The 21,974-nt window shown below is 50.4% G+C and overlaps 1 protein-coding gene, 1 long non-coding RNA gene and 1 other non-coding gene across 4 annotated transcripts in view; 1 reads left to right on the top strand and 2 right to left on the bottom strand.

The window, feature by feature from the left end:
• Positions 1-21,433, bottom strand: part of ZNF362 (zinc finger protein 362) — a 30,475-nt gene extending 9,042 nt beyond the window's left edge. Inside the window, exons 1-5 of the mRNA XM_061148499.1 lie at positions 21,331-21,433; positions 15,917-15,980; positions 15,191-15,437; positions 11,584-11,905; positions 10,665-10,889 (exon numbers count right to left, since the gene is read on the bottom strand). Of these exons, the coding sequence (XP_061004482.1) occupies positions 10,665-10,889; positions 11,584-11,905; positions 15,191-15,437; positions 15,917-15,980; positions 21,331-21,368 (896 nt within the window). The 5' untranslated portion in view covers positions 21,369-21,433. The remainder of the gene's footprint in view (positions 1-10,664; positions 10,890-11,583; positions 11,906-15,190; positions 15,438-15,916; positions 15,981-21,330) is intronic.
• LOC133061099 (U6 spliceosomal RNA) lies at positions 997-1,103 on the bottom strand. The gene has a single exon (XR_009693929.1). It is a non-coding gene; the product is annotated as a U6 spliceosomal RNA (small nuclear RNA).
• LOC133060776 (uncharacterized) lies at positions 15,242-21,359 on the top strand. 2 transcript variants are annotated; one of them, XR_009693832.1, is made up of 4 exons: positions 15,242-15,368; positions 16,291-16,464; positions 16,982-18,140; positions 18,257-21,359. It is a non-coding gene; the product is annotated as an uncharacterized LOC133060776 (long non-coding RNA). The 2 variants fall into 2 exon arrangements; XR_009693833.1 differs by having other exon boundaries at positions 18,254-21,359.
• Positions 21,434-21,974: the final 541 nt, after the last annotated feature.

Here is a 21,974-nt window from a genome sequence, read left to right as displayed (position 1 = left end):
TTGTGAAGATTACATTAGATGATATGCAAAGGGGCTTAGCCAAATATCAGTACGAAGTCAGTACTCCATCACCACATACCATTATTATTATTATTCATTTAATAATTACTGTGTCAGGCACCTGGGTGCCAGGCACCACTCTGGGTGCCTGGAACATATATGTGAACAAAACAGACAAAACTCACTGCCTCATGGAAACAAACAACAAGCGTGAAGTAAGTAAGTAAAGCGTGTGTAGAAGGTAATAAATGCTCGGAGAAGAAAGCGGATGAGAGGGGTCATGTCAGGGGTGCAATCGTTTTTTTTTTTTTTTAATTTATTTTTTATTAGTTGGAGGCTAATTACTTCACAACATTTCAGTGGGTTTTGTCATACATTGATATGAATCAGCCATGGATTTACACGTATTCCCCATCCCGATCCCCCCTCCCACCTCCCTCTCCACCCGATTCCTCTGGGTCTTCCCAGTGCACCAGGCCCGAGCACTTGTCTCATGCATCCCACCTGGGCTGGTGATCTGTTTCACCATAGATAGTATACATGCTGTTCTTTCGAAACATCCCACCCTCACCTTCTCCCACAGAGTTCAAAAGTCTGTTCTGTACTTCTGTGTCTCTTTTTCTGTTTTGCATATAGGGTTATCGTTACCATCTTTCTAAATTCCATATATATGTGTTAGTATGCTGTAATGTTCTTTATCTTTCTGGCTTACTTCACTCTGTATAATGGGCTCCAGTTTCATCCATCTCATTAGAACTGATTCAAATGAATTCTTTTTAACGGCTGAGTAATATTCCATGGTGTATATGTACCACAGCTTCCTTATCCATTCATCTGCTGATGGGCATCTAGGTTGCTTCCATGTCCTGGCTATTATAAACAGTGCTGCGATGAACATTGGGGTGCACGTGTCTCTTTCAGATCTGGTTTCCTCAGTGTGTATGCCCAGAAGTGGGATTGCTGGGTCATATGGCAGTTCTATTTCCAGTTTTTTAAAAAAATATGGAACGCTTCACGAATTTGCGTGTCATCCTTGCACAGGGGCCATGCTAATCTTCTCTGTATCGTTCCAATTTTAGTATATGTGCTGCCGAAGCGAGCACAGGGGGGTGCAATCTTAATTAGGGTAATGGGGGTCCTCACTGAGAAGGAGACTCGGGAGCAGTGACTTCAAGGCTGATGGCTAAGCTTTCTGATGGCTGTTGCCGCCTGCACTTGCCTAGCAGCCAGGTGAGAATGGAAGGGGACTGGGATCTAGTACAAAACCGGGGCTCAGGAGCGCGGCGCACACACAGGGACCGGAGACCCTCCCTGGTCTCATAGGCTTGTCCTCAGTCACCTGCTCTGGCAAATCCTGTGCCAAGCAGGCGGGCAACGAAATGCAGGCTAGACATGGACCTCTTTTGCCTAAGTTGCCAACAAGCATTAGATGGGAGCGGGAAATCCAGCTCTGACCCCGTGGTCCAGCTCCTTCCTGAAAGCCCCAGCCCCCTGGGTTTGTTCTGCCCATCAACAGATTCATCAAACAACTAAGGTCCCTCTGGCCAGGCCCCGTGCTGACCAGGCTGGAATAAAGAACACTCGCTGCCATCAGTGAGCCCATGGCCTTGACTGCCCACTATGAACACGGACAGTCCAGATTCCCTAGAGTGCCATCAAGGCCCTTCACCTGCGGTCGGCCTCACCTCTCTGCTCCTGCACCCTGCGTCCCGGCAGGAGGACCATTTCTCATCTGCAACCATGTCTGATGGATGCTTCTGCTCACCACCCCCGTGCCCTGGCTGCATCCTCAGCATGCGGCCGCCCTCCTGTCTTCTCCACTAGATGAGGAGCCCCAAGGGCAGGGACAGCGCATCTCAGGCTGCGTGGAGACAGGCCAGGTGGAGCTGGGCCGCAGTTCTGAGGACCTCTATTCTACCTGCACTTTTAGGGGCGTCACATGTTTGGGGACATCATCCCAGGATGCTGCACCCTGTCTCTACAATGGGAGCACCTTAACGGTCACCTGGACCAGTTGCGCCTGCTGCCAGAAACCTTCCATTTCATCCTATCCTTGTTCCCCCCCAGGGCTGTGGAAATTGGTCAGCTAGGGGTCAGGTGGCAGAAGGGACCAAGGCACCCGAGGATGTGTATTGATTTTAAACCCCACAATGCCCACCCCAAAGTCCTTGCCTCCCACTGCTGCCCAGGTCATGCCTCTTCCCCGCCCCAAGGGTCCAGCCCTGCCGCCCTCCTCCAACACCACCCTGAACATTTCAGTCCCTTCCTACCTTCCGTCCTGTATCCAGACTGCTCCTCTTCTAGGCACACTCTTCCCCCAGCTCATACCTGGCTAGAACCTAGACTCCAGGTCTCAGTATAAAAGTCCCTTGATCGGGGAAGCTTTTCCTGACCCCCCGGCCTAGACCTGGCCCCTGCACCTACCCCCGAGCAGAAGTCTGTGTGTGGGCACATGCTTTGTCAATGTCTAGTCACTGACACTGGCTGCCTCCCTCCTTGAGAGCAAGAATGCTCTTGGTCTCTTCACCACCATCATCCCAGGGCCTGGCACAGGCTCCTCAGAGAGGACTCGAAACATAGGAAGGTGAGTTCTTTCTTCCTGAGGTCAGTCACTGACAGCAGTACTATGCCTCATATAATCAACACCACCTACCCCTCAGAGGTATTACGAAATACCTTTTTTGTGTTTGTTGACTGACTGGCTGACGGTTCTCCAGGGACATCAGGTCCTTCCTTCCGACCTTGCTCCTCTGGCTTCCTCCCCGAGTGCCACAGCTGCCCAGCGTCCTTCCTAGACTCAGCCTCAGCCTCTCCTCTCCTGACCGCCACCACAGCAGCAGCGTGGGGTCCAACCTTGTCACAGCCCTGCTTTGCACCCCCTACATCTCCCCCTTTTCCGGGAGAATCCAAATCCCCAGGCCCCCACCAGCCTCTGAGCCTTTGCTCATGCCATTCCCCCAGTTGGGAACACCATTTCCACCTCTCACTAGAAAGGGCTACGGACCCTTCCACACCCAACCCAGATGATCCTCCCCAACCTCCATCACATATTTCCTGCTTTCATGGGATTTTTCACAACCATCAGCCTCCCAGGTCATGGTAGGAGTTCCTTTGACCCAGAGCCTGCCTCTGGCCACTGATCTCTTGTTATGCATGGCACTCAGCACTGGGCTGGCTGGGAAGGGCTTCAGGAAGCCACAGTTCCTCTGATAACTGGGCCCCAAGTTCTTCAGCCTCTAAAATTCAAATCAGGGCCACGTCCTCAATTCCAACAGGAGTCATCTCTTTGCAGGGCATCTTCCCACTAGGAGAGCACCCAGCCCCGACTCCCAACATCTGTAGTGATGGGGGGGAGCTCACCACCGACTCCAGGCATGGGCAGTGCAGGGAGGCAGAGCTGAAATCGGTGTCCTGGGCTGCTCCTTCACCCAACTAACCACCCCAAGCTCACCCTGGCGTCCAGAAGACTCGCCTTGCTCTCCTTCCTGGACCTCGCCCCACCTTCTTCTGCAGCCTGACTTCCCAAACCCGCTGCCCGCACCCGCCTTGCCCCGCACCCCCGCCAAGCCACACGCTGCTCCTTGGCACTCTGGCTTGCAACTCACTTCTGCCTCCTCTTAGCGGGGTGGCCTTGGGCAAGTGACTTTGCCTCCCTGAGCTCCCATTTTCTCACCTCTAAAATGGGGATAACAGTAAGGATTGTAGGGACTTTCCCTGTGGTCCAGTGGTTAAGAATCTGCCTTTCAATGCAAGGGACTCAGATTCAATCCCTGGTCAGGGAACTAAGATCCCACGAGGCAACTCAGCCCGTGTGCCACAGCCACTGAGCTTGTGCTGCTGCTGCTGCTAAGTCACTTCAGTCATGGCCGACTCTGTGCGACCCCATAGCCGGCAGCCCACCAGGCTCCCCCGTCCCTGGGATTCTCCAGGCAAGAACACTGGAGTGGGTTGCCATTTCCTTCTCCAATGCGTGAAAGTGAAAAGGGAAAGTGAAGTCGCCTGTGCTCCCCACAAAAGATTCTGCATGCCGCAACTAAGACCTGATGCACCCCAAAATAATAAATATATTTTAAGTATGGATTGTTAAAGACTGTAACTTACAGAAAGGGTGTTCCTAAGACATTTTCACAGCGTTAGCTTTTAATATACTCACGTCTCTTTTAAGATAATTTATGAAAAACAAAGGGGGAATTTATTCTATGTTTAAATAGAATTATGGAGAATTCATTAGTTATCATTTATCCTTTATCCTCTGGGTAAGAAACGGCATGTTACATTGAGTGGCTTCAGTTCCACTGTGTTTCGTAACTAAAACAATGATGGATACAGTAAAAACGGACCTTCCTTGAGATGGTTCTCTCTCTGTGGCACTTTTCAGATTCTTTATCTCTTATTTAGAAATAGGTTTGTACTGTGTAAGGACTTTATGGATACCTTGTATATGTACAAAGTATGTATAAGACATACCGTGTATGCCTTACACGGGAACGGACACTTAGAAGCTCTCTGACAAGCAGCAGTTGCTGCTAGGATGTGACGATCATCACACTTGAGAAAACTGACCCTGCCACAATTAGCATCACACATGTACACAACATCACATAGCCAGGAGAAGGAAAACAGAGGCAAAGCCCACTCTGCAGCCTGAATAAACAAGCACAACCAGAGTCACTCTATCTAGCAGATGTTCCCCAAACAGGTAAAAACATCGAGCCTTTTCTCAGACCTCATAAACTAACCCCCACATGAGGGTTAGTTTATGAGGACTAACCCCCTCATAAAACAAAGTTACCCCTGATTTCTGCATCGTGGCATCTACAGATGTGTTACCTTCTACAGAAACGCAAGACATCTGCTGTGTCTCTACCATGAATAGACTCACTACAAATTCCTGTTCATTTTCTCCTTAAAGACACATGGTATTTATAACTTACAGGGCTGACCCTTCTGAAGTCTGGATTTCTGCAAACACTTTGCGAGTCACCTTTCTTGTCTTGTACCTTCCTTTCACAGATGGAGGTCCCACCGAGATGCTCCAGAGCTGCCAGGCCACTCAGATTGCACAAACCCCCACATGCTTCCAGGCACGTCCTTCTCAACTCCCAGGGGGATCCTGCTCAACCTGCTTCTAGCTCTACTTTTATCACTTGACCGGAGCCGGTTCTGTTTTGACATGACCTTCTTTTACCCCTTTATTGCTGGCACAATGTTGGAAAGATGGATTTGATTACATGGCTTGACTGTCTGGTTCTCGATCCAGGGGCAAAAAACAGGAGTCTCTGTGGAATAGTGGAAAACAAGAAACCTGGCATCTGGTCGCTTCTTTATGTTTGGCTTTTTTGGGTTTGTTTATCTGAAGGATTCTGGGACTCGCGGGCACTGGGGACACCCACCTCTTTGTCACTGGGTTAGGACACATTGGTTTAATTATACACGCCACTGCGTAATGACTAATAATTTGTCTCTAAATGTTGATAGGACCCTCTTATGCTGCTTGTTTAGTTTCCAACCACTATGAACTCACATCACTTGGGGAAAAAAAAAAGAGAAGGGGAAAAAAAAAAGAGGAGAAAAAAACTGTGCCCTCAAGAGCAGAGAGCAATCCCTGAACAAGGAACATTCTGACAAAATACTCTCCCCTCAAGGGCCTGTGAATTTTTTGTTTGGTCATGGCCTTAAATAATATTTTCAAACAAACAGCTATTTCTGAAAACACTAGGATTCTAATTATTACTTGCTACTGGGTTTATTTCCTACCAGACTGACGCTCTGAGTCTGCCTCCTCTGCCAGCTTTGTGCCTACTCTGCCAGCTTTCTCAAATCCGGGCCCCCCATTCAGAATAATAAATTATCAAGGTATCTTTTACACCCAGATGCTCTTGGGAGTTTCCAGCTGGCCACTGGGAAACACCAAAGATTTGCTTCCCAGCTTTACAAACGCTCCCAATGAGGGCACATTTTGTACTCTCCGCATTTTATTAATTAGCCAAACACTAGAGTATGAGCAGTCTATGAAGTTTCTAGCATAAGAAAGTTGGCAAATCAAAAGAAAAGAAGCTCAATCTCCCTGAGTTAATTTTATGTGTGTATATATGTAATTACATATAATTTATATAAATATTATATAGTAATATAATATGTAATGTATAATTACATGTAATATAAATATACATATTTGTGTACTTTTTAAGATGGAGGGAAAAAAAACCCAACAATTTATTTTCATGTACAGAGACCAGCATTAGAAGTATCCACAGAGAAATGTCTTTGAAAAGACTTTTTTCCTAGATTTAATTACTTATCAGTGCCAGTCGTAAACACATTCTTTATGACAGTGGTCCCCAACCTTTTTGGCAGAGGGACCAGTTTTACAGAAGACAATTTTTTCACAGACCAGGGGCAGGGTGGTAGTTTCAGTATGATTCAATCCCATTATATTTAGTGTGCACTTTATTTCTATTATTATTACCTAATATATAATAAAATAATATATGGTGCATAATATATATGATGACATATAATGAAATAATTATTCAACTCACCATTATGCAGAATCAGGTCATCAGGCATTAGATTCCCATAAGGAGCACACAAACTAGATCCCTCACACGCACAGTTCACAGTAGAGTTCCAGCTCCTTTGAGAATCTAATGCTGCCACTGATCTGACAGGAGGTAGAGTTCAGGTGCTAATGCAAGCGATGGGGAGTGACCGTAAATACAGGTGAAGCTTTGCTCGCTTGCTCATTGCTCACCTCCTGCGATGCAGCCCAGTTCCTAACAGGCCATGGGCTGCTATTGGTCCATGGCCTGGGGGCTGCGGGCTCCTGTTTTATAAGATCAATTAAAAGATCATGATGATGAGTCAGTGCCTTTGCTGCCTATAATATGCTCTGTGGGAATGTGAACTGGTACAGCCACGATGGACAACAGCAAGGAGGTTCCTTAAAAAACTAAAAATAGAGCTACCATATGACCCTGCAATCCCACTCCTGGGCATATATCTGGAGAAAAACATGATCCAAAAGGATACATGCACCCCAATGTTCATTGCAGTACTGTTTACAATAGCCAAGACATGGAAGCAACCTAGATGTCCATTGACAGATGAATGGATAAAGAAGTTGTGGTACATATACACAATGGAATATTACTCAGCCATTAAAAAGAATGAAATAATGCCATTGGCAGCAATATGGATGGATGCAGAGATTGTCATACTGAGTGAAGTAAATCAGACAGAGAAGGAGAAATACCATATGACATCCCTTATATGTGGAATTTATAAGGAAATGATAAAAATGAACTTACATACAAAAGAGGATGATACTCACACTTAAGAGAACAAACTTATGGTTGCCAGTGGAAAGAATAGGGGGAAGGAATAGTTAGGGAGTTTGGGATAGACCTGTGTATACTGCTATATTTAAAATGGATAACCAACAAGGACCTACTGTATAGCACAGGGAACTCTGCTCAATGTCATGTGGCAGCTTGGATGGCAGGGAAGTTTGGGGGAGAATGGATACATGTATGTGTATGGCTGAATCCCTTCACTCTTCACCTGAAACTATTACAACATTGGTAATTGGCTATACCCCAATACAAAATAAAAAGTTTAAAAAAATTTGCTTTTAATCTGAACAACTGATTATACATCACACCTGAACAGAGGACCCCACTCTCCTCCATTCTGATTTTGTTGATGATAAATAGACCAGAGTCATTCAATCTTATCAACACATCTGGCTCTCTGCCTCACACTTGCATAAAGGCCTGTGCTTCAGGTCAGAGCTTGAGTCTTCTGAAAGAAATATCAGGAGTGGGTGGCCTCAGGAGAGGACTGGACCTGTGCACTGGCTCTTTACACTTTGGAAAGAGACCTAGGGCACAGGCTTCCAAGATGCCCCATCACCATGACCGGACACTGCCTGAGGCCAAGGCAGCCAGGATCCAAGTCTTTAGTCCAGAATGAGATAATTTTGCAAAGCAGACTAACTCCCCAAGGTCAGGGAACAGGAATTATGACCTGGGACTGGATAAAAGTGACTTAATTGTGGTTAATATTCTATCTTCTAACAGAAATAGCTGCTAAGTCATGTCCGACTCTTGTGACTCCATGGACTGTAGCCTGCCAGGCTCCTCTGTCCATGGGATTTCCCAGGCAAGAGTACTGGAGTGGGTTGCCATTGCCTTCTCCAGGGGATCTTCCTGACCCACGGGTCGACCCTGAGTCACCTGCATTGCAGGCAGATTGTTTACCAACTGAGCCACCACCAATATATGAGAAATCCCCCTTTTTTTCCTTTGATCTACCTCTATTCGTCAATTTAGGAGGCTATATTTGAACAAACTGGACTAGAATATTCCTTAAATGGTTCCTTGCTCCCGTGAGCCCTGCAGAATCACAGAGGGTAGGCTGCAGGGGGGCCAGACAAATTTAACATAGATATAAACTGAAGAAATATCAAGGAAATTTTTAAATGATAGTTCTATTGAAAAGACATGTAATTGGCCTTGTCTACAAATCTACTCAGAACAATTCCTAAAAAATACTCTAAGTGCCTTTACTGAGACTTTTCCTTCTTAGATCCATTAGTTTCTCTAAACAGGTTCACTAAGAATCTGTCCTCTTTCTTAATGGGATATAATTGGGTACATCAAATTTGTAACCATGATCATGCCAGAAATGTCACATTTAAAGACAAATTTCATTTAATTAGGCATGACAGCGTGATAGTGAGAAACAAGGCCTGTACTTCATAAGTGGGAATACAGCTTCCCCAGGCTTCCAGGAAACTGGACTGAATCTACTCCACGGCTTGTGGAATCCTTGCCTTTAAGGTTATGAGCAAAGTCATTCATGCCAGCCCAGAAACATTGACAAACTAGGGATTCTCCAAACAGATGGTAACTTTCCCATTGCAGGCTGTATAGGCACAACCTGACAAGAGGTGAAATTTGATGGTTCCAAGTTCCTAATCTTATATAGGAACTTAGGTAGATCTTTGATTAGATAACATGATAAGAAAAATCTTTTCACACATACACAGATTAAAATTACAGCCTGAGGCCTTAAAAAATCTTCTGACAGAAGTTAACTCTCAAACCTTGGGGGTCACATGCTCTAATTTTAATAACCAAACAAACAGAGGGACTTTGTTTATTGATCAGCACTTCACAGGGCTTACCAGGTGGTGTTAGTGATAAAGAACCTGCCTGCCAATGCAGGAGACATGAAGAGATGCAGGGTCCAGATCCCTGGGATCCCTTCCAGATCCCTGGGTTAGGAAGATCCCCTGGAGGAGGGCATGGCATGGACAGAGGTAGGCTACAGTCCACAGCGTTGCAGAGAATCAAACACAACTGCAGCGACTTAGCACGCGTGCATGCATGTCCATAAAGCTAGCCAAACTTCAAAAAATAAATTCATGACAAAATCAGAAAGTTTCTGAAACTAATCTACGTGGTCAAATCCATGCCTTAGGAGGCATGGGGATGAGAAAAGCAGACTGATGCCATCTTGAGATTATCCTGTTATTTGTTCCTTACCATCAAACCTACTCATCATGCCTCAAAGTCAGAGAAACAGACATAACATCTTGCACTCTGGGACAAAGTATACAGAGACAATGGAGAGAAATGGATAAATTACAACAAAACCAAACCTCAGGTCCCTCTGTCTAGTCTTAGTGCCCCAAAGACAGAAACCCCTGAGCACTTTCTGTGAGTTACAAATTCCACAGCAGAAGCTATTTTATCCTGACTTTCACAGTGCTGATATTGGCAGACAGCCGTGCTTATAGATATAAGAACTATCATGCGAGAAAACTGCTGGGCTTCTTTCCCTCTGAAGAGATGAACTGTAATTTGGTGACCTTTAGTTTATTTCTTTAAATACTATGGTGTTTTTATTTGGCGAGCCAGTCTGATACCTGTACTCCCCTGCAAAAACTTTTTTCCCTTAAAACATGTCTATCTCTGAATCTCCCTTTCACACATTCAACTAGACTGTACACCCTAAGAGGGCAGGAATCTGTCTCTGTTTTGTTCACTGCTGTATTCCCAGCACTGAGAGGCATGCCCGCACATGGTAGAGGCGGTGTAAATATTCGTTAAAGGGATGAATCACATGCCCTGGAAAAGTCAGTTCTATTTATTCCACAAATATTAAATAAATGCTCCAATGCTTATTATGTGCCACCCAATAGGGATGTGGAAATGGAGGAGACTGGGCCCTCACCTTCAAGAATCCCCAATATATTGGGGGTGGTGGGTAAATAACCAGGCCAAGTCGAAGACAGTCTACCACTGCTTGGATGGGGAAGCCCAACGGCTGTGGAACTGGCTCAGGGGGGCCAGGGAGGGCTTCCTGGAGGTTTTACTGAGAGATGGATAAGAGAGGGCCAGAAAAACAAGAGAAAGGAGGGGGATGGTGTATCAGGTAAAGGACACAGCACATGCAAAGACCAACAGGGTGACAAATGGTGGGAAGGGCAAGGAGTGAGAGCTGAGGCCAGGTAGGATCAAAGAGGTTGTATCACAAAAGGCCTTGTATGCCAAGCAAAGGAGTCTGGGGAAGGCACCTAGAGAAGGTCCTGGCATCAGGCACAGGTGCTGAGCTGAAACCAGCTGCAACGGGGCAGCGCCAGGCCGGCCACTCACCTGGTGTGCTGTTGGAGGTGGGAGAGCTGTCGGAAGGACTTATCACAGTAGGAGCAGTGGTAGGGCTTGACGCCTAGGTGGATGCGCAGGTGCTGGGCCAGGTAGGAGGCGTTGGCAAAGGACTTGGAGCAGTGCGGGCACTTGTGGGGCTTGGCCTCTGTGTGCGACTTGGAGTGGATCTGCATCTCGGACTTGGTGAAAAAGGTCAGCGGGCATACCTTACACCTGTGGGCAAGAGGCAGGTTCACCCTGGGAAGATCCCTCCAACCCGTGCCTGGATAGCTGAGGGGAGACCCTCTATGTCAGACAGACCTTGCACCAGGGCCAGAGCTTTGGGAGGAGGGTGCAGGGTGGGGGGCTACGGGCAGGCCCCCAGCCTGGACATCCTTCCCCCGAGGCACACGGGCAGCAGGCGGGGGAGCAAGCTTCCACCTCACCGGGAAGAGCTGCCTAGTGGGCCGTGGTTCTTGGGGAGGGGCTCCAACACTCGGTGAGTTCTCTGCCCTGGCTGTAGACACTTTAGAATCATCTGGGGAGCTTTCCTGGAATGGCTCATCCCAGGCCCTCCATATGCCTCCCCTCGACAAGTTAAATCAGAATTTCTGGAGGTACCACCCTGGCACTGGCATTTCTGAAAAGCTCTCCAGATGATTCTAACACTGAGCGTTGAGAACACTGCTTGAAGAGAGAAGGAAATAGACTCTCAAAATCCCAGGCTGTGGTGGGGTAGAGGCTGCCCCACCTCTGAAGGGGTTGTGGGTGGGAGAGTCAGGAGACCCCACCCCTCTAGACCACATCCTCCACCTTCAAGTCTCTGGGCCCCCCACTTTGCAATCCCCCAATGCTAGGCTCCGGAGGCAGCCCCGAGGCAACAGCTTCCGTCCCAAGCCCGCTGGACCCCTCCCACCAAGACCCCCACCTGTATGTCTTGCCCTCCTTGGCAGTCTCGCCCGAGGCCAGGATGGGGTAGGGGACTACGAGAACAGGCGGCCCCCCTGGGTTCTCCGCCTTGATCTTTTTCCGGCCGCGCTCAGACTTGGGGGGGCCAAGCAGGCCGTGGCCCTGGATTGTCTTGATGGAGTCCAGGAGGGGGGGGCTGGTGATCCCTGAGATGAGGGTGGGGGACGAGGCGATGAGGCGGCTCTGGCTGGTGGTGGTGGGCGTGGACGGGCTGCTGGTACCCGTGCCCGCGCTCGACTCTGACGTGCTCACAGCCGGGGTCCGGGAGGAGATTCCCAGACCTGTGAAGACATTGGGGTGGGGACAGGGATGAGGGGCAGCCAGAGCCCGGGTCAGCCCCCGCCACCCAGCTGTGTGTCTTTGAGAGGTCGCCAGTCTTTCTGAGCCTCCCCTTGGGGTCAATAAATGAGAGCCGTGTAAGATTCTTTAGATACCTAAGGACTGTTGTTTAGTCACTAAGTCATTGCAACCCCCATGATCTACAGCCTGCCAGGCTCCTCTGTCCATGGGATTTCCCAGGCAAGAATACTGGAGTGGGTTGTCATTTCCTTCTCCAGGGGATCTTTCAGACCCAGGGATGGAATCCCCCCATCTCCTGCATTGGCAAGTGGATTCTTTACCACTGAGCCACCAGGGAAGCCCATCTAAGGACTAAATGAGTCTGATTATCTATAACAGGGGCACTTTGGAAATCCGCCCAACAAAAAACAGACAAACATAAAACTCTGAAGCACAAAGATGTTCACTACTATTGTCATTTGTAACAGCAAAAATCAGAGGCAACTGAAATATGCAATATTAGGGAAGGTTTCAATAAATTGTGATCAATTTTCTCTACTGAACATCAACTGCCCAATAAAAAGAAGACTGTTTGTAAAATTAAAAAAGAAAATTTAAGGCACAGAAAAAGTTAAGTAGGAGATGGAGATGCACCAACATGTGATATGGATGGTGGAATTAGGGGTAATTTTAAAACATTTTTTTTGGCTTAACTTTCTGATTCTTTGGCAATAAACTTTTTCTTTTTTTAAGTTCTGCATTAAAAGTTATTGTTTTAAAAACAAAGGGACTAGAAACATTTATAACATCAAGAAAAGTACACAAAAAAATGAAAATGATATCTATCATACAGTTAAAACCACACTTTAAAAAAAAAAAAGAAACCCAAAATTTGTGCACTAGAAAAGATAATATCTAGAGCTGACACAGGCGTATGTCATACATGCTAGGAGTGTATGCTTATCAACCTTAATAATAAAGGGTGCTTTGGCAACAGCCATTAAAACTTCAAATGTACGTAACTTTTGACAAAGTAATTCTAATTCTAGAAATTGCCCATAAAGAGATAATTATTTGCACATGAGCACAAAGATCTGTGTACTTGGACCTCCATACAAAACAATGATCAGACAAAACTGGACACAGTGTGCTTATCCTCACCAGGGGCTGTGTAAAGAGACATGGTTCATCACAAGACGAAGAACAGGGAAACCACAAAGACAAGACAAGACATGCAGTGACGAGGAAAAGAATGCCAAACTGGGCTGGCAGGTGAAAAAGCAAATCATACACAGCATGAACCCACCTATTCAAAAACACACATATCCAAATGACACATGTATACACAGACAATGTGTGTGTGTGTGAAAGCACAGGAGTAGATCTGAAAAGAGACACACCAAACTAAACTATGTATAAATTGTGCTTCTCTCTAGGGAGGGCAAAGAATTTGTTGGTAAAAGGAGATTTTCATACGCTATCTGCTTCCGTTATTATTTTGAATGTTTTACCTGGTGAATTCATCCATTTTTTACATCTGTGATTAAAGGATAAAATAAAATAAATACAGAGAAAACATATGAAAATGCTAACAATAGTAGGACAAGGGTTAATTTTTTTTCCTCCTTTCAGCTTGTCTGCAATTTCTAAATTTTCTATAATGACTAGGAATTACCTTTATAATAAAAATGCACTGAATATGTTTATGATAAAATTGTGAGTAGGAAAAGAAAGTTAAAGGCATGGGTACAGCCTTACCACAAACTCAGCAAAACACATCCCCTGCACATTAAAAAACAAACAAAAACGATGGAAAAGGAAGGAAACGGACTAAAGGCTCTCTAAGCTGCTGGGTTACGAGCTGGGGGTTATGATTTTTTTTTTCTTAGTTTCTCTTTTTTTCCAATTTTCCCTTAATATGCTTATATTACTTTTTTAATATTACTTTTATAATGAAAAAATAAATTTAATAAGGTCATAATAAGGAGGGAATGTGCAGAGGGTGGCTGGAGGAGGCCTGGATGGGGAGGCTCATAGGGCCCCAAGATTCTTGGGCATCTCTGAGAGGGAGGAGGGAGACGGGGAGAGGTGTCTGGCTGGCAGCAGGGGCCAGCTCGAGGAGGAACAACGGCCCAGTTACAGTGGCCACCAGGAAAAGCCTGTCCAGCAGGCTCTGAGGTGGGCACCAGGCAGCCCAGGCCCATAATATTGCCTAGGATGTCTTCCCAGTCCGCAGCCTCAATCTATCCAGGACTGGGCTCACAGCCAGTCCCGTACCCCGCTCCTCCGACGATTCCATCTCACTGGCAAATGCCTGGGAGTCCCCGGTGCCCACCCTCCCACTCCTCACCCCTTCATCCAGCCCCGCTCTTCCTCCTCAACATCCCTCAGTTCTTTTCCCTTCTCTCCATCTTCTCTGCCGCTGCCTGGCCCATGCCACCACCCTCTCCTGCAGCTCTCCCTGCCTCCATGCCGGTCTCCCACCAAGCCACGTCTCCACCTCACAGCCAGAGACCCAGCTTTCTAACCTCACCTACTTGCACGGGCTCCCACTGCCCGAGGGTAAAAATCCAAACTGCCCAGGTGGCCCTCGGGGTCCTTCACAATCTGGTGCCTCAGCAGAGCCCCGACAGACCGACAGGGTTCACGCCTGGGCTCTGGAACCACACTGCCTGTCTAGGCCGCTTACTGGCTGTGAAACTGGGCCGCAGCTTGCTCATCTGCTGAATGGAGACGTTAGGGTGAACCACAGGAAGCTGCTGTTTTTTGTACTTCAGCCTGTAAAAGGCAGCCACCCCACCGAACGGGCTGGGAGTGATAACGCGAACACTGATGAACACAGATGCTCACCTGGAGTTAGCTGCCACGTGATGGTGATGATTCTCATCACCCTTTGATCTTCCCCACCTGGACGCTGTCCTACTCTTGCTTTCGACACACATCCTCGCTTTGCACATGCTACTCTATCTTCCCTAGTCAACCACCAACTCTTCCTCGCATGGGGACCCACCCAAGGAAGTCTTCCCTCACCCTTTAATCCCCCACACAAGTCTGGTTACGGTTCTCCTTTGGATTCCTGAAATTCTCTGTGTGGACTTGGCTTGCTTGACTGGCAAGCGACCCACCCTCGGCCCCCTCTGGCCGGCTTGGTGAAGCAGGTCAACAGGCTACAGGAAGCCAAGTCTGGAAGCTCCACCCCCGTCCCAGGCGCTGCCTGCCCCGCCCCGCTGCGGGCGACACGGCCACGCCCCTCCCGGGTAGTCCCCGCCCACCCGGCCCCGCGGTACCTGTGACCGTGCTGGTGGCCGGCCGCGCGTGCAGCGCCACGTCGGGCTGCGGCACAGCCTGCGGGTGCAGGCCCGGCACCTGCTGCAGCTTGGGCAGCGACATGACCGCTTGGCTGCTCTCGGCCGGCGCCGGTGGCACGAGCAGCGGCTGCTGCGACGAGGCCGACGTGGGCGGCAGGTGAGGCGGCCGGATCTTCTCCGCCATCAGCTGCTCCTTGATCTTGTTAATCAGGACCAGGTTGTCCAGCTAAGGGAGGGAGAGGAGAGGGACTGAGAGGGCTGGGGCCGTCCCCGGCCCCGTCCCCGGCCCCGGCCCCGTCCCCGGCCCCGGCCCCGGCCCCGGCCCCGTCCCCGGCCCCGGCCCCGGCCCCGTCCCCGGCCCCGGCCCCGTCCCCGGCCCCGTCCCCGTCCCCGGCCCCGTCCCCGGCCCCGGCCCCGTCCCCGTCCCCGTCCCCGTCCCCGGCCCCGGCCCCGGCCCCGTCCCCGGCCCCGGCCCCGGCCCCGGCCCCGTCCCCGGCCCCGGCCCCGTCCCCGGCCCCGTCCCCGGCCCCGGCCCCGTCCCCGTCCCCGTCCCCGGCCCCGGCCCCGTCCCCGGCCCCGGCCCCGGCCCCGGCCCCGGCCCCGGCCTGCCAGGCCACCCGCGAACCCCTCATCCCGCAGGCAGCAGCCAAACCCAAGCCGCTCCGAGAAGGGGAGGGCGGCGGGAGGGGCGACGCTCCGTCTTACCTGGCTGGGCATGGTGGGAGGAGGGGGCCAGAAGTAGGGGTTGTTAAATCGAGGCTCGGCCATCCTGCGGGGAGACAGCGACTGTCACAGGGAAGAGGGCCCTCCCCATCGGCCAAGGGTGAGCTCCCATCAGCTATGCCCTCTCAAGTCTGGGCCAGTGTCTGGGATCCCTGCCCCCGTGGGACCCTCATCCCACAGCAAAGCAGGACTCCCACCAGGCCCAAAGAACCACACCTCCAGGCTGAAGCTCTGGAATTCAGTGTTTCCCACAGTGAGCCCCAGAAAGCAAGGTCCTATCTGGAACAGAGCACCCCCCAGCTCACCCCTCCCAAATCACCCTGATGCCAGTGGTCTAATCCCTGTCCCCCCCACAGAGACCCTAGGCTACAGAGCCAACCCCATGGATTAGACACACAAGTCTGCTGCCCTGAGACAAACTGAGGAGTTCTGGGCCAACCTTGTCAATGGACGCAGAGCAGAGGAAACTGCCCCTCCCTGATCCCTGCCTTTCTGACCCACAGAACACAGCGGGCAACCTGGGTCATCAGGTAACAGCCTCTGCGAAGGGCAGTTTGGCAGGATGATTTACGGGGACTCAAATTATTACAGTTTTGCCCTTTGACCCAAGGAATTGTACCTCTGGAAAGTTCTCCTCGAGAAACAAGCATGGCCAGGTACAACATTCTGCCTATAAGGATGTGTCAGAACACTGTACTTAAGAGGGGAATGAAGAGGCCTGAGGCCTGGGGCCCTTCAGTAGAAGAATGTGACTATTTGTCTGGTGGCCCTCACCTCTCGCAAGTTCCTGTGCAGTGAGAAGGGCTTTGCAACCAGGGCAGTATAAAGGGTGGGCCTTCAAAGCTATCTCGGTCTTCCAGAGGGCTCACGTCTTCCTGTGGCCCTATAGTAAGTCAAGAGGTGACTTACAGAGACTGTGCTGGACAGGGGCATTCCATGAAGTCTCACTCCCTATCAAATTTCTCTTCTTTATCTGTCCCTTACAGAAATCACTAACTAAATGCCTACTGGTATTGGTTGCTTACATGGAACTGCTTCTTTTGACAGGCAACCCTGAAATGAAGTGTCTCTAACCTTTTTTCCTGGCCCTACAAGTGGGAGAAGCCCTATTGGAATTGCAGGCAGAGGGTTTCAGGAAAAAAAAAACCCTCTGTAAGGATACAACCCAATCTCAACACTTTAAGAAAGATCTTTTATATAAATTATCGCTTGTGATCTTTACTCGAGGAGTAGTCACAGGAGGTACTATCTCACTTTTTGGTGAAGAAACTGAGGCTTGGAGAGAGGAGAAGAGATCTGCCCAAGACCATAGGGCTAGGGTGCCAAGAGTCAAGACTAGACATCAGATTTGCTCAGGCTGTTTCCTCTGGGGAATGTGTTTTGCAAACCCCAGTCTTTGGTGGAACAAATATCCACTTGCATACGACTCAATACCTGTATATGAAAGTCTTGCCTCTCATTCCCAGCCTGGGGGTCCGTTTGGATCTGAGTCTGGTCAGCTGGGAATCAGAGTGCCCTCTTCTCGGGTGGCCGGGCAGCTCTAAAAGCCCTCCTGTTTCCGCCATCCACAAACACCAAGCGGCCCTTCTCTCCACCCATCCCTCACAACCCAATACTAGAAACACTTCCTGCCTGGAGTTCTCCCTGACTGCTCCAGGTCCCTGGAACGTCTCCTTTCAAAGACAGACCTCAATACAGTAAGAACAGTGAGGAGGCTGCCATTTACTAAGTACCCACCTTGTGCCAGGCACACTGATACTAAAAAGCGGGTACGCTCCTCATCCCCACTTTACAACTGAAGTTGAGAGAGGCAGAGTAACTTGGTCAAGGTCACACAGCAAGTAAGCAGTGAGCTGAGATCCCCACTCTGATCTGCCCGACTCCCAGCGTCCAGCTCATCAGTCCCTCAAGCTGTTCGGAGGAAGGACAAAGCATCCTGACTGTAGGATTGTGGACAGGCCCTGTGTTAGGATGGCATGGCACCCACTACCCTTCCATTCAGAAGTCTCAGACCTGTCCCTCCCCTGCTGTTGTCCACTGGGGAAAATGTGAAGTCATTTGAGCTGTAGAGCCAGGGTAGGGAGGCTCCAGGGCTGAGGGAAAGGGGAGCTGGGGAGCTGCCTCAGAGAGTACTGGCAAGTGAAGACACCTGTCTCATTCAGCTTGGCATCACCAGTGCCTAGGCCCAAAGGTGATCAACAACAAGGTGAGTTGCAGGACAGAATGAATAAATTAAGGAATAAATAATCAGACTCATTTTAAAGGCAATCCCATGATTATCCACCACCGCTGATGGTGTACAATGCCCTCTGTATCCAGCAGCATTCTCACCAGAGCCCCAGGAAGCCGGGAAGATCTGCACCTCCATTTCGCAGAGGAGGAAGCTAGGACACCACCAAGGAAGCCCTTTCTCTTGGCCACACAGATGGGGAAACGGAAGGAAGCAGTGCCCAGCAGTGTTGGGCATCGGCAATCTGAGCCTCCGTTTTTCTCATCTGTAAAATGGGACTGACCCAGGCCCCTATGCCTCTTTCCTGCCCTGGCCCAGGGCTCTGCCCACTGTACCCAACCATTCCTCGGACTGTTCCAGGGGAGCTGTCCTCGCCTCCTCTTGAGTTCAATGCCAAGTCCAGGCTTCCCAAAGCCCCACCCTGGTCAGGAAGGTAGGGGGTCCCATAGTTGGGATAGAGCATCCTCTCCGCCACTTATCAGACCCCTGATCAGGGAGGGAACCACCCCTAACCCTAGACAGGGAGCAGGGTCTGCCCTGGGTCATGGAATCTGACCCACACAGCATTTACTCCTCTGTGTCCTTCTCGGGTTGGGCTTAAGGAACTTCATGATTTGGTCAGTGCTCCAGTCCTGGTGTACATCTACCTGTGTTAGCACAGGGAAGGTGGGCAGGGGGAGGGGTGAATTTTCTGAGCCCTTATTGAGGGCCCAGCTCATTGCCAGATGCGCATCAAGAGCATCTCACATGAGCCGCTCAACAAACCTTCGAGTTGAGTGTGCATCGGTGCAGTCCTAGGACCTGCAAGACAGGGTCGGAAGGTGGCTGGGGTCAAACCAAGCCACACAGACCTTGTGTTGAGAGAGAGATTCTAAGCAGGAGAGAGATGGCTGGATATCTGCTTAGGACAGGTATACAAGGCAGAAGGGCATCCATCCAGGTGGAGGCAACAGCTTGAGCAGACGTGGAGCAGGTTTGGGACAGTGAACAGCTACCCACTAACACCACAGAGAGCTGGAGAGTGGTGAGGTGGGGAGAGACGGAGGCCAGCCAGCAGCGTCCTGAATGCTGTGCTAGCGGTTGGGAAGGAATGCTGGCTGTGAGGAGGCATCAGGGAGAGTGCTGGGCGGGGCAGCCAGGTAGCTCGGAGGACCAAGGTCAGCGGGAGGAGCCTGGGGACAGTGCCGAGGGACAGAAGAACTGGGGGCAGAGGAGGTGAGTGTCCAGGCCGGACGGGCAGAGGGGACATGCTGGCAGTCGGGCAGGACATGCAGACTGGGCTTCAAAGCTCCGGACAGAAGCCAAGACTTTGGGCGGTGAGCTCAAGATACACAGCTGTGATCCTTGCAGTAGGGCGAGCAAGGTGTCATTTTGTTTTTCTTGCTCAAAAAGGTGAAAAAAGTCGGACGGGTCAATGAATGAAACATCTTCTAGAGCCACCCACCCGCCCATCCACCCATCCATTGGTTCTGGATACATCCTCTGGGCCAAACTGGGGACTGGTGGCTGGGGAACCGAAGGCAAAGAGAAGAGCCTTGTCCTCTGGGGGCCCCGAGCTAAGTGGAGGAAGCAGACACGTGACCCAGAAGCTTCTGTGAAAAAAAGAATTTTGGCCTATGAGACCTGCCACATGCCACCAGGGACCTCCATGTGGTCAAGGCCCATGGGCCATCTCCCAGTCCTATCCTTCATGGCCTCCCAGCCACCCTGACCCTTGGAGATCAGTGCTGTGAGCCCTGGGTTCCACATCTTCTCAGTCTCTTTCCCAGCTTGCACCCCCAGAGCCTAGGCTTCTCAGGGTAGGCGGGAGCCTCTCCTTCCACCGGCCCAGTCCCTGGATGGTCCATCCACTCCAGGGCTTTAAATACCAGCAAATCCCCAGGTCTCCACCCCTAGACCTGGCTGCCCCCTGGAGCTCCAGGACCACCTTCCAGTTACCTCCCTGACCACTCATGGGCTGTTCAGTCTGGACTTGGCCTTCCCCTGGGATAGGTAATCCTCTAGCCATCCAATCTGAGTAGGGCATCCCAACCTACCCAGATGCTCCTGCCATGGACCCTGACCTCCCCCCACCCAGCTCAGACCCACCACCAGCCACGTCCCCAGGATTCCATTTCCAAATTCTCTCAGATCCACTGCATCCTCTTCACAAATCCTAGCTACTGTCCCCTCACCTGGACCATGGACCTGCCTTAGTTGGAGCCCAGGGCACCCAGGTTCAAATATTGGCGCCAAAACACTAGCTGTGTGATCTTGGGCAAGTCACTTGTTCTTACCCCACAAGTCAGGGATAAGCAGCCCAGAGCTCAGGATGCAAAGAAAGGATCAGGGAGGACTTCCCAGTGGAGGTGATACATGCTTTGGGTCTTAAAGGATGAGTGGAAGTTAGCCAGGCAGAGAAGGAGTGGGGAACATTGCTGGTGGAAGCAGCAGTCTTAACAAAATCCCAAGGTGAGAAACAACACAGTGTGGGAGGGGAGCTAAAGTGATCAGCGTGGACTGTGACACAGGACGAGCCTGGAGCCATTGGCCACGGCTAGACCTAGAAAGGCAGTTCCTGAATCCGAGGCCTGGGGTCTAGACTTGAAGCATTGGGTGATGGGACAGAATCTGTGGTTTAGAAAGGCCCCTCTGCCTGCTGAGCATAGGTGGGACTGGAGAAGCCAGGAGAGGAGGCAGTGGGAGGGAACCGGTTGAAGGTCCCCAGGGAATGGAACGGAGGTGAGAGGCAGGAGCCACCCTGGGCCAGGGAGGAGAATGACCAAGGAGGCCTGGCTATTTGCTTAAAGTTGGAGGCCAAGGGAACATGCAGGCTGCCCCCCACCACCACGGTGTGGCCTGGGAGGTCCCCTGGATACCGACGCAGACAGACAGAGTCACAGGAACATGCAGACAGACAGCACCAAACTCCGACAGACACAGATCTATGATCCGAAACATGGACAGATGGGGACACGGCAACTCCCGTGAGCGGGACCCCACAACCTCCAGGACAGAGTCACAGGTGGATGCTATGACAGGAGGGTGGGCGCACAGAGCCCCCAGGCAGACCCGGAGGGAGGCGGTGAGGGGCACTCAGGGGAGTCGGGATGAACACGATGCCTTCGTCACCCAAAGAACAAAGCCCTGGTGGACAGGTTTCAAGCTGCAATCGCAGGCTCCTTACCTAGAGGATCCTTTCCCACTTGGTGAACTTCTACTCATCCTTCAAGACCCAGCTCAAGTGTTCCCTCTTCTACGGAGCCTTCCCTGAACCCCCAGTCAGCCACTCCTCTGTGTTCCCAACAGCACCTTGTATATGGGAATAACAATAACAATAACAATAAAAATGGCAGCTACTTTTGATTTCAACACCTACTAAGTGCCAGGCACTGTGCTGAGTATGTTACACGCATCATGTCGCTGTGAGATATGCACCTAACACAAGAGGAAACTGCAGCTCAGAGAGGTCGACCAACTTGCCCAAAGTCACACAGCCAGCAAGTGATGGAGTTAGGACGCCACCCAGATCTGGTTGCAGTGGTGCAGGGGTGGTGCAGTCGTGTTTCCCTGGGTGACTTCCCCACCAGACTCAGCTCTGCACACAGGTAGAGCCGGTGCTCATTCACTTCTGCCACTCCAGCGTCTAGTCCAAGGTGGTCTCAGAAACTCTTTGTCAAATGAGAAAGTACAGTATCAACCTTTTCCTGAACACTTACAGTAGGCCAAGAAAGGTGTCAGGGCATTTTATAGCCATTATTTAACTGTTGCCATAGACCCATTGTAGGTATGAGAAAACTGAGGTCCAGAGAGGTTAAGTAACTTGCCTGA

This window comes from Dama dama, chromosome 8 (genome assembly GCF_033118175.1).
Source record: "Dama dama isolate Ldn47 chromosome 8, ASM3311817v1, whole genome shotgun sequence".
NCBI classification, from domain to species: Eukaryota; Metazoa; Chordata; class Mammalia; order Artiodactyla; family Cervidae; genus Dama; species Dama dama.
The sequence above is the reverse complement of the archived record's forward strand: the minus strand, read 5'-3'. Positions and strand labels throughout refer to the sequence as shown.